Source organism: Hylaeus volcanicus, chromosome 6 (genome assembly GCF_026283585.1).
Source record: "Hylaeus volcanicus isolate JK05 chromosome 6, UHH_iyHylVolc1.0_haploid, whole genome shotgun sequence".
Taxonomy (NCBI): Eukaryota; Metazoa; Arthropoda; class Insecta; order Hymenoptera; family Colletidae; genus Hylaeus; species Hylaeus volcanicus.
In genome coordinates, this window is record NC_071981.1 from 4,966,758 (window position 1) to 4,979,903 (window position 13,146).

Consider the following 13,146-nt stretch of genomic DNA (forward strand, 5'->3'; position numbering starts at 1 on the left):
ATAGAACCTGGCAACGTTTGCAATTCGATTTCAAACGGCACGTGCCTCGAGTTTGCCACCGAGTAGCGTTAGAAAAATGACACGTCTGCGCTTCTGCGGAGCTGAAGCTCATTGCACATGCGTGTAAATTGACCAATGGGAGTCGTACTTAGTCACGTACTTTGGAATTGAAACTTTGGTGCGCATACTCAGTAGTATTAGTACTATAGAAATTGAACCGAAGCTCAGTATGTTGAAGATTACACAAGTGACCTTAAGTTTCTAAAAGATTCAAAGAGGAAAGTACTTGACAACCTTTTTAACAATTGTATCTACTACTTTCTTAAAGATTAAACTATTTTTGATTGCAGGAATTCCAGGCTGAGAAGTATCAACACGACCAGTCCAATGATTGATAGATCCAGAATTACGCAGGTATGAAATATTTGCCACAGTATAGTTCGTTTTCACGTTCATATAAATGACCTGTTGTTTAATAATTGGAACAAGGATGTGTTGAATATTTAAACAAATATTTACTGGAAAAATACCGCCGCTGAGAATATTTTCAAATATTAAAATAATAAATATAATAAAAATTCTAATTTCCAATATTCTCTTCAATGTCTCTCACAGATCGTCCTAAATTCGCCTGAACGTTAATATCCTCGACAGAAGACTCTAACCCCATCTTAGCCCAGAACTGTTCACGTACGCTTAAAAATTACTTCCGATAAGACCCTAGCGATAAGATCATGCTCACGATAAGCGATTGTAATCCGTTTTACCACATCGAAACCTTATCAGCGTCAACTTAGAGGTCAAACTCTCCTAAGCCCTGTGGAAACGATTCTGTCTTTGGGCGATTCGTGTAATAAATTCCCCTAACAACTCTCGTTGGTAGTTGGAGGAAGTGCCTCGGAGGAGTTTAGGTTTCGGGCCGTTTCCGGTTAATTAAGGGAATTTATTAACCTGCGGCGGTTCTAGCCGAGCATCGACGCTACCACATCGTCAACCCCTTCTTCAGATTCAAGGAGACCTATCCAGGATCATCTGATATCCTTCGTGCACTTTCAGAGACATTTATACATCTTTGACGTGTAAGATATAAACAGCAAGTGTTTCATTGACACATTAATTGACATAAATTCGCACAGTTTCATTTTCATCGAAAAATAAACAGCTGGACAAATTGCCTGATCGGTAAGGACGCGTTTTCATTTCCTGGACACGCGACGAGCTGCTTTCCGCTCGGGAAACGCGTTATTTTCCACGTCGTGGGAAAAACAGCCCCGCATGAAACGAGCAATTAACGGAAAATCCAAAGCCAATGCGGTCTGTGGACGAATCACGAATGATCTCCATTCGCAATTAGCCTTTCCAGATCAGGGAAATGAAGCTATTTTTTTCTCCCACGTAATTGAAAAGCTGATGACCTCCACCTACCTTTACATTCCCATACTTCCAAGTGAACAGCGCGACAGCTGGCAAGCAAGCGATGACGCAGCATTCCAGGATCAAAATGGCAGTCCTCATCAACCAATTCAACGACACTACACATGGCGATTCGTCCTCACAGGATTCGCATCCCTCTGCGCAAGGAAGACACTCGAAGACGCCATCCACGTCGTACTGACTCTCATCGTCCTGTAAACAAACAGTGACAGGAAGTTAGGTACATTTGAAAATATTGAATTATGCATAGAATCTAGCTTTAGTTCCTCCAAGCCAAGGCAGGGTAGCTCCAATGTGATTAAAGAAATTAAGCATAAGATGGAATTAAGAAACTTTGTAGTGCTTATAAAACAAAAAAGATCTTTTTCAGTAATTGAAAAATATCAAAACTGAAGGGATAAGTTTGCATTTATTTTTAAGTCGCTTCTGTCTCGCTTGACGGATGTACAAAGACTGGTCTTCGGACCTTCGTCGTGGCAAATCGTGTAGCCCCCCTTAAAGGACACGTAGCCACCTTCTTCAGTCGGAACCCTAGATCCGCCGCGCGGACGGCTAACGGTCGCCTGACTTCGCGTCGAGGACCTTTAAAGAAACTCACGGTTTATGACACTAGCTTTAACTATTGAGGCCGTTGGCAAACTCTAGCTACGAACATGCTTGTTAAAACTCGACATAACGGCTTTTCTCAAAAATAGCTTTGCTATGTCCGTGTCATAAACCGTGCTAGCCGTTTGCACGTTCGAAGTCTTTTTAAACATTTACAACTAAGCCGCTACAAAACTACTGCGGTTTGATATATTTTTATATTTTTATAGAGCGATCGTCCATCAAACTTTCCAATACACTTTCCGCTTTATAAGCTGGCAAATATTTTTGTTGAACCATTAAAGATAAAGTCCACCACTGAATTCGCAAACTTCAAAACGATTGAATGCATACAAATATTATTTTATACATTGCTGTATATTCTTGCCTTTTTTTTTTAGCGCTGTTAACATCTAACCGAAATCAATTGGCCTCGCATGATTACTTCACAATGCTGTCCTCTTCGTGTCGCGTGACTGCGTCGACGCTTTATCTCTTGTCTCTTTGTTTCGTGATCTCATTACCCTAATGTTATATTTTAAAGACGGAAAGCATCGAATACACTGCTGAATACGATTTCCCTTTCCCATTCTCACGCACCTGATAAGGGAAGCACTAAGACCTAACCTGCTCTCAGACTTGAAGCCTTTGCACTGCTAGAGACGTTCCATTTCTAAGATCTAAGATACTTAGAAGCGTCCCATATCACAATAAAGTAAATATTATATTTAGATTGAAAATCGAAATCTTATTGACAGATGAGAAGAATGTACAGAGGTCTGAATATGTCTTCCCTAGGTACTGCAAGTAGTATGAGAGGCGAACTAATCAGCCAAGTAGTATGAACGCATATTGGTCAGACAACCGGTGTACCTAATACAGAACACACACCTCTGACATTTGTTCCCATCACAAAAAAGACGCGAGAGATGTTTAAGATGTAAAAATCAAGTGGAACACCTTGCACACGAAATAAATAAATAAATTGCCATCACCTGCTGCGTTTATATGTTCCCACTTCCAAAGAATTATGTTTACAAGCGCAATCTATGGAAACGTATTTCTATCTTCGAAACTACATGCATTAAAGGAGGAATTTCTCGTTAAATTTCTTTACTGCTAGAGTTCGTCGTGGTGTTTGCCGAGGGAAACCGTGAAGCGTTAAGTAAATAAAACCGTCTCGAATTTCCAATAGTTCTCGATACGGAGACAGAGTGTTGAAGTTTCGCAATTTACTTTCGCTTCTCGAACCTTAATTACCGCAACTAAAATACAAACATGTCGTCTTTCATTGTTAGCTTTGCGAGTCTATCAAGTTGCATCACATATCGCTGGCGGGCTGTGTTTCTTGCAAATTATTATTAATGCACACACAAACTTGAATTTCTCGGTAAGTGTCGGTAAATCGAGCGAGAAAATATTAACCTAACAGAGTAAGCGTTCTCGTTTCTAGAAATAGGGACCTCCGAATCATGTGAAATAGCAAATAGCATGGCCAGAGCAGCATTAAAGTTCACGAGCAACTGCTTTTCAAACGTTGAGGATCGAGTTTCACGCAGAATGCATTCTAGTTTGTGAATCTCAATCTCGTTAACATCAGCGCGAAAATACTAATCAGGAACCAATCAGCGCGAGCTTAGTTTGCGCGCCAGTTTGCGTTGAACTTCGACCCAATATCTCGTCTAATCAGAAATGACACGCTGTCCAGGAAGACGGACAGCCAGCTACCAATATCGATGATCCTATGTTTCGGAACGAACCAAGTATACGTTTCAATCTCGTCAATCCTGTTCGGGTATAAATTGCTTGTCCTTGGAAGACAGAGTGGCATGGTTGACACCTGGATGATACAAGGCGAGTGTTTCTCCAAGGAAGGTAGCTGATCCGTTCTTGGATAAAATTATTTTAAACAGCTGCAGTGAACGCGATAATATTTTCATTTTGATTCTCGTCACTATTTTCTTTGGGCGATTGCTTTAACTCTGTATTTGTTCAAATGAATTTCAATCTGCTGTCACTCAACTCATGTTTGACTTTTTTTAAGCCACAAGCAAAGAAGAGTTCTTTGTTAGGCTACTTCTGGCTTCTGATCGTATTTATCGTCGTAGATAAATCTTGCCAGTTGACACCAGCGATTATCACGCGATGTGTTGCAGTCTTATCACCTTTCATCGCGTGACCAAGGTGAGAGAATGACTTACGCGTGCAAAGAAACGCTGCCTGAAGTAAATCTTTGAAAGCGTTGCAGAAACAACGGAGGAACGAGCATAAAGGGTAAATACAACAATAGAAGAGCGAAGAGCATGAGCAAAACATGGGGAACGGAAGTAGAGTGATTTATGGAGCTGCGATTGATGGCTCAAAAAGCGTCGGACTTCCGGTGGGCGGAAACGACTCGTAATCGGCGGGACGCTCAAGCGAAAATGAAACGGATGTGCCGTTTTCTAAATTCCCGTTTGCCGGTAGTATCGACCAACGACTCTTCCTGCGTTCCACGAAAACTACCTTGAAAATGTTCAATTTTCAACACTTATAATTTCAGACACAACTTCAACTTCAGCTACCTACTTTTAAAAATGATACACTGACATAAAAAACTCTACGAACAAATTCCTAGCAAATAAAATGATAAGTAACAACACGTGAATCATCGTCTCGTGTGTGTGTGTGTGCGTGTCCTACATAATCATCACAGGAGTCGATAAGCCCGCTCCCAGCAGTCCCTGTGGGATCAAAACAGTCGATCCCCGGTCCAAGAGCATCATTTTTCCCAGGACGAGTTGGACGGGAGGGTTTATTCGCGACACACGGAGACTGAGGGCTATGGTTTGGGGCGTGGTTGCTTCCTTCTAATATCCCAAACCATAACGCCGGCGGGCGTGATTTGTGAGAACGATAAATCGGCTTGGAAGTTAAGTCCGATCGTGAATACGAGTTACGACGTCGTGATTTGTAGTCGCCTGGATTTCCCAGGACGACGGGATAAGTTGTCTTTGCAACGTTCGGTTCGCTGCTTATGGCAGGGAACTCGTTTCGAGACGATGCTCGTTTTCCTGGTGTCTGTTTCAACCGTGGACGTTAATGAGCCGACGAGGAAACTGCCTGAATTACGACCAAGAATGGGATTAACGGCATCGAAACCTGATAGATGTTCGAGGCTTATGCGATTACTCCGCCGGAAGTTTAGCCAATCAGGCATTCAGCGAACCCTCTCAGAACGAGAGTGCCGAGAAACGAGGAAGCTTGAAAATTCAATGGTTCAGGTGTCCCTTGCCGTGTGCCTTTCATGCGACTGTAGCTGGATCGGTTGACTCAAAGTCCTGAACTACAGAGGAATCGAGGAAGAGGTGAGAATTCATAATTTCTCTTCTGCTACAGAAGAAGATGTTATCCAGTTAGAATAATGTGACATTTTCAAAAATTGAAATGTGTTGAAAATAAAAGAGCTCTAAATTCTATTTTCGATAAAGTTTATAATTTTAAAAACAATCGGCTGATGATCATCTGCTACAGAGCGTACGTATATTTACTGTAGGAATGTATTACAGTTAACCACATATTTGCGATTTTAGCCTCAACTATATCCGATTACCCGGATATTTACATCCGAGTTCGATGTTGGAGGGATCGAGTAAAGATTGAATCCATTAAACTTGAATCCATCGTATCGAAGCGTTATCCATCCTACCTCAACATTGGACGAAAACTATGCTCGGAAGGTGGGGAAAATTTTTAAAGCGCGCCAGCTGTGACGCTAGAATAAATCGCGTTCTGGATGGCACTGTTTGCTTCGAGATGATAGCTCGATTCTTTTCAGAGATATGAAACTTCTAATATGAATAGGCGCTGCCGCCGTCGAGATCGAAAGAAAAGTCTGTCAAGGTCACAGCTCTTACTATAAATCACGTCAGGTGCTTTCTTTGCTTTTATACTGTGCTGACTTCTGTACAAGACAGATAAAAATCGTGTGATTCGCACTCAGAGTTCGGAAAAGTTTAGAGAAAATGTATTGCAAGTACCATCTTAAATGCTGAATGCTACATTGATTTTATAATTTGACCTATGCATGTATCCTCGTCTCGCTTGTATCGGTATTTCAACTGTGAAAATGTATTTTAAAATGCATTCGAAATGATATTTTATTAGCAAAGCACAGAATGTTTGGAACGGTGGCAATCGTGTACAACTCGATAGCGTAACAATAAAACGTAAAACATCGTATTTCTTTTACTTGCTAATAAAACGAAAAAACTTTTGGGCTGAACTAATAAAAACGGTGGTGAAAACGAATCATCGGATTTCATTATTAGCTTTTCACGCAGTTCTGCTGGCTTTAGTACTCATTGAAAGTTTAAACCCTATCGAAACAGCCATTTCAGGATAGGTTCATTCACAGGCATCGCGTACTTCCCACTAACTTCCGTTCTACCTATTTTTAACCATCATCCAATCTCCCATCCCTTCTTCTTTTTCAGGCACTACGTTTATCGTGTTTGAACGCCACGCGTACGCTTACGCAGGCAACTCGCATGCAGTATATCGGATCGATGGGACTGTAATGGAAATTTCTACTCTGGCCAATGAGCTTTCGCTCCAAAAGAGTATTTCGCCAACTGTAAATGAGAATCGCAGCCTTCATTGAGCCGAAGCTCCTTTCGCTGAAATAGGATCTCACAGGACGAGCTGGTAAATAAATGAGTAGCGGTGGTAGTGGCCCGCGAATGAACTTTCGGCTTTTGTGATCGCAATTACAGCGAATGCCCCGTAGGTTATTTTGAAGGAAACGCGTGCTCGGGATTGGAATTGGTTTCCGTTTAAATGACAATCCTTGGGGGCCGAGTTATTTCTGATTGAGGAACACACACACACACACACACACACACACACACACACACAAAAGTTCCTCTGATTGGCAATTGCAAAATTTTGAAATTGTTGTGTTTACTCCTACAAATTAGACGGCCTATACTCGCTGCTTGCTGCAATTTAAAGAAGAACTAGATAAAACTTCGCTTGGACTAGACGCAAATACACCACGTAAACAAATTATAATACACAGATTTCGAGAATAAAATAATGCGCGCAACATCACTTTTATATTTCGTTTTTCTGTGGATTTTGTGCATTGTTCGATTTAATTAATATTTACCGAGACCGCAGTCTTTCAAAGTGATCCCTATTTTTCTATTCCCTGGTCCAATATTTACAGAATTTATAATATCAATATGCCGTGGCGAGCGAGCGAAAAAGGGCCACGTTAATTAACGAGGTAACGATCCATGTAATACAAAATTATCCCGTTCGCATAGTTCCCGTGGACCGTACTTAATTTACAAGTAGCAAACGACTATAAAAAGAAATTTACAGCGGGCAAACGACAATTTTTCCTCACTCCTGAAATGAACGGTATACCAAGTTCTTTGGCAATGCGCCAACGTAACAAATATTACGTCTTCCACAGACTACTGGCATAGAACACCGGAAGTACAAAGGTCGAGTAGAATTGCCCTGAATTCGGGACTTGAGCGATTTTTCACTGGTCGTTGAGTTTTACCGTTGTTCTTTTCGTTTTTTTTTTTTTTAATTTTGGACGCGTTAATTTTTCCAGAAAGGCAAATATCGACTGCCTTATTCGAAGTTGGAGCGTGAAAGGGACAGCAAGCTGGTAGAAGGGGAACTAAGCACGTCAGAGGTCCCTCCTCTGGGACCTAAGACTGTACAGGGACTCATCTTTCTACTGAATTCTACGATTAATTTTAGTTTACCTAGTATCGAGTTATTTTAGAACAAGAGTTTTCAAGTAAATTGAAAACGGAGAGGGGGGCATGGTGAAAGAGTAAAATTCTTCATAAATGCTATGAAACCAGAATTGCCAAAAAATGGGGATGAAGTTTCTCCACATGAAAATCAATTTAATGTTGGCTACGTGACTCTGCAAGCAAATGCGCGGTGGTGTTAACAGGAAGGAGGATAAAATTCAATTTAGTAGATTCCCGCGCACCGTGATATCGTGACACCTTCTCAGCGAATAAATTAAAACCGCCTTGTTTCCATTATGTCGTGGCTTGTCATGTTATCATTGATGGAAGCGCAAGGACGGGTACGTCGACATTGATTTTTCAAGCCAGAAGAGAAGAACGTTATACGGACAGTCCCTTCCCATATATTTGATATGAAAATAGCTTTAATTTTATGAAGCTATTTTAACTGAAGATTCCTCCAGCATCCTTCATAATGTTATGGTAAATTTTGCTGGAATTTTCAATGTCATTTCATGATCAAATGGGTAACAGTAATTTCCTTTGATCGCGTTACATCGGGCATTTCCTCAGTGGATTCTGTGAATTAATCGCGCCGGCCCTTAATAGAGCCGGCACTTCGGTTCGACGCTCCGCAAATTGATCTAACCACGGCGTTGGCCACAATCGACTACTCGAAACTGTTTCTACGTACTGTTCTCAATCTTGACGTCATCGAATATAACTATCCAAGGGATTTGCAAATATCGGAACCGCTAATTGAAGGCTAGAAATTAACTTCGGGACGCTTTACAAACGAGTTGTGGTCTCAGCTGTTCGAGGATTTCCGTTCTGAAGGGAGACAAAGTAATTATTTTAAAAAAAGGAATACAGTTGTCGGGAAGAAATGAATCGATATAAGGAAAATACGTTTACTTACCTCTAGACTGTAGCCCCAATGTAAGTTGTGTAATGGAATGATAGTTATGGAATTCAAAAGCTCGCAACAGGATGAGGTACATTAACAATTCTGTCGGTTTTAGAAGCTTCGTTGATGCATGGAATGCCATTTCTTATTGTTAGTTCTAGACTACAATTATACACCCCTAATGTTATTTATATACTAGGGTAATAGCTCTGAAGTTCAAAAGCTCAACTGTTGCGGGTCTTTGTTGGAGGATGGGACACATTAACAATTCTGTCAGTAGGAGGCACTTGGTGCTGGAAGACACTTGTTGATGGAATATTTACTGGCCATGCCTCAGCTGTTTGAGGATTTACGTTCCGAGATGGGGCAGATGGGTTACCATAATGGAAGTATGGAATTAATAGGAAGATATATTGATAGAAGACAGTTATCGAGACAAGGAATACTAACTTCTAGTTTTACAAGGAGATTTTTTCGATAGAATATCGAAAAATATTTCATACCGAATTATTTATATCGGTACGTTTTCGTACTTACGGTGTGAAACTATCAAATTATATGCCAGGCTAACAATTTTGGAGTTCAAAAGCTCAATTGTTGTGGACCTTGTTGGACAACGAGGTGCATTAACAATTCTGTTAGTAGGAAGACTTAGTGGTTGAAAATACTTGTTGATGGGGTATTTACTGTGCCCGCCCAAAGCAATAACCATCCTTTGAAGCTACGCTTCATGAATGACATTTTGGCTTACACTTTGATGCAGGCTAGTCCAGTTAAGCTGTGAAAAGGGCATCCAATCTCGGGCTATGTCAGACCACACAAAGGATGAGCATGCGTATCGGTTATTTTGAGTTTTTCCTAGCAGGATGAGTAGAAAAATGAACACCTATAAAGTTTGATTATATGTCAATGTCAATGTCAACGTCAACGTCAACGTCAATGTAGTAAACCTAGGGCATCGTCTGAGAATTTTAAGTATACTTGGATTCCTTAGATTTATTTCATGTTTGGTCAGACCTTTTGATGGTAAATCAAGTATTAAACTCATATACTTTTAAAATGTCCTTTTACTTATGAACCAACTAGATTTCGTTTTTAATGGTTGACGATCAACTTCTCAGACAACATAGTTCCTACATTAAATGCTACTTACACTGCACGGTTAAACATTCAGTATTTATCATGCAATATGAAAGCATTTCCTTTGATCAATATTTAGCTCACTCATCCAGCCTCAATTACCCTGACCATTGGCCATAAATTTAATTTCTACGAAGTTCCTGGTATGTTGTTGAACCACGATTAAATTTTAAGCTGGCAAACGGTTAAAAAACTTTTCTTAGAGTGCTTCGTTTTGGAAAAGGTCTGAGCGATAGCATGGGATCCACCGGCGAAAGCTTCAACGTCGATTTAGAGTTGTTTAACCGTGCTCAACGTTCACTATCGTGAAACTGATTTATGGCAGAGTTGCTAACGCGACTTTGGTGTAAAAAAAATATACGACACGGATATGAATATCCCACGACCTGGAAGTAATGGCTCCTGTAATTTGTACACAATTTTTACTTTGTGTTTGACATTGACAGATTATGGCTCAAGTAATCTTTCTATATACATATAGTGAACCCAAAATGATGCTAACCAGGGGGAGTAAATTGATGTAAGATGGGAGCTAATCCTTGCTTGGTACTATCTTCTAAATTCGTATTTATCCTGTACTAAGGACTTTTAACACGTTAAGTACCCCATAAGTTCACGTAGAAAATATTTTAATATCGATAGGGGTACATACCATCATCAATTTTTCGTATTCTTCCTCGATCACGGTGCCATTGTAGTATCGACTGGTGGACTTTGTATCGGGGTAATAAAATCCTCGTTTGCAGACGCAACGATAACTCCCACGCCGAAATCCCAGTCCTGGAATCGCTATACACTGGAACAAAAAACGTTAATTGCGCGTTCACAAGGCAAATCAACAATGCAAATGTAGCTACAAGGACTAAAAATAGTTGAAAATAATTAGTGGAGCGATTAAGTTTAATAGGAAAAAGGGGAGATTCCAAATTAGTTCAGTAATAACAGAGGGGGTGGGAGAATCGCCATTTCTGTAGAATTAAGAATTGTAATTCCCTAATTGCCAATCGAAAAATACTTAAAAACTAATTAAGACCCGAGCTCGTGCAGCTGTTCTTCAAATACACGAGGAAATGAGGTTAAAATACTTGATTATTGACTAACCTCTGTCGTTCGTTTCTTGCATTTGTCGCTGGCTGCGAATATGTTCAGCTGACTGGATCCTGGTGGTAAAGGACACTGATCTATGTCCAGCCTGCGTAGATCTATGTCTATTCCGCTTGTCCCCCTGCAACAAACAATTGTTTTCTTTTGTTAACGAAATCCATTGTGTATTTAGGAGAAGCGATTAGTAAAGCTGATTTCATTTTAAATCCTGCATTATGATTATGTAGTTTAATTAGGAAACGTAGTAAGGTACCCTCAGATCTCTCTGTACCGAGACGTTATCATGATCTGTTAGCGTGATTTCATGGGACAACCGGTACTAATAAGGCCATTGAGAATATCGTGATGAGAAACATAATCAATTAGAGGGATCCGACGTATAGAGGAACGTATCATTTTGAGTCGATCGCGCTGATAAGAATTCGATAGTCCATCAAAGGTCTTGGACAACCCATAACGTATGCCTGATTGAATTAACCAAACATCGCCTAACGAAGTGTTGCTCGACTGATTCTGAATCGCTGGTACTTGCTTCTGCTAGTACTTCGTATTATAGCTTTATAGATTCAAGAGGATACGTGACAGAAGCTCTGACCTTTAAGTATAAGTTCACAAATGAACAATTTATTTTTTTTAGCGTCCATTAGCAGCGGGAGCATACCACTCTCAGGTCTTTTAGCAATGTTCGAGCCTTCTCCTAATAAAATTGCTTCAATATTAACATCGAGCGATCTCTAATAGCAGAAGCAGAGTGCATCCGCCATTTTCTCAGTATTTTTCTATCGTTCACCCTCCGGGTCCATTTTGTTCGGCGCTGACTATATTATCTTCCTCTATCCCGGATAATTGTCACCGATTTAAAACGGACGCGCGAACCCCGTCGATCCTGTTGTTTTATCAGGAAGAATCCCGGAGGTTGATGCAATTTCGATAATTGGCTTTGTGCAGAGTTGTCGTTGCTATAGTTGGACGAAACGGATCACGCAGCATCGCTAGCTCTCGCGATGATGTGCAGCGCTATGAAATCGAACCGATCGCCCTCGACGGGATCGCTGGAAATAAACGAATCAAGATTGAGTATTGTTTCCGACGGATGTCGAGATACGAAGTGATATCACGATAAAGAAGTTGTCGCTCAAAGAAACAAATGAATACTGATTGTTCTTGACGTATACCTGCTCAAATGGAGCATTGGTTTTTTCAGGACAGGGGCAACCCATCGTATATGGATCGATTCACTTCTCTTTGGAGGACGCATAGTGCATGTCGCTAATGACGAGACACTGCTTACAGTGTGACGCAGTAATAATGAGAGAAGTGCAATATCCATTACAATAGCAGCGAACGTAGATGTGGCAATTACGAGGGCATTAATTGTAACTTTAACAAGGAGTCTGTATCAGTAATTGTAATTCCAGACCTGCTGCTGACGGGAGGAATTGTGGGAATAATAGTGAATCTTCCAAAAGTTTCATTCGTTTCATTAGCAACTAAAACAAACGTAATATTTTATGGTTTCCAACCGACTTCGAAAAGGAGAAGGTTACTCAATTTATTTATATTTAATTATATTTTTTATTATTAAAGTATCGAGTTGTATACTTTAGCTATAGCAGATCTACTAACATTCCCCTTTCCTACACACCCTCTTTTAAATTCTAATTATGTATCATAAGGGAATTAGATGTAGATGAAACGAGCTTCTTGAAATAACGTGTTTTTCGAGTTTTAATAAAGATTTAGTTAATAACCGAGTTTGTCAGTCTGAGTAAAATATTCACTGCAAGGACTGCAATGTAAAAGAAGGAAAAAAGAACGATAAAGCTTGAAAGATGCAGAGTTAAGCTCTTCGTTACAACACAGTGGGATTCCAATAAATTGCAGGGATAATAATAAATGGAAGAGCTGCTGCATCATTTCATAAATGAGAAGGAATCTCGAGTAACGCAAACCCAGAATCACTCCTATAACAATTAGTAAATAACCAATATTGAGTTGGCTAGAAATGTTCTCTGCAACGTAAATTTAATTTGTAATTCAATTTGCAATTTAATTTATGATTCAATATGTGATCAAATCTGTGGTTATTTATCTTATCGTTCAGAAAATAAGCGAAAGTATACTTCATTTATTAAAGTAATGTTGACATATCAAACATGCGATGGTCGATAAACAGAAGTGTTTAGTGAATAAATTATGCTTGTTCAAACTACACTA

General features: G+C 40.0%; 1 protein-coding gene across 1 annotated transcript in view; it reads right to left on the reverse strand.

The window, feature by feature from the left end:
• Positions 1-13,146, reverse strand: part of LOC128879061 (probable G-protein coupled receptor CG31760) — a 73,632-nt gene that overhangs the window by 31,551 nt on the left and 28,935 nt on the right. Inside the window, exons 3-5 of the mRNA XM_054127876.1 lie at positions 10,927-11,050; positions 10,478-10,621; positions 1,426-1,626 (exon numbers count right to left, since the gene is read on the reverse strand). Coding sequence (XP_053983851.1) covers positions 1,426-1,626; positions 10,478-10,621; positions 10,927-11,050 — 469 coding nt within the window. The remainder of the gene's footprint in view (positions 1-1,425; positions 1,627-10,477; positions 10,622-10,926; positions 11,051-13,146) is intronic.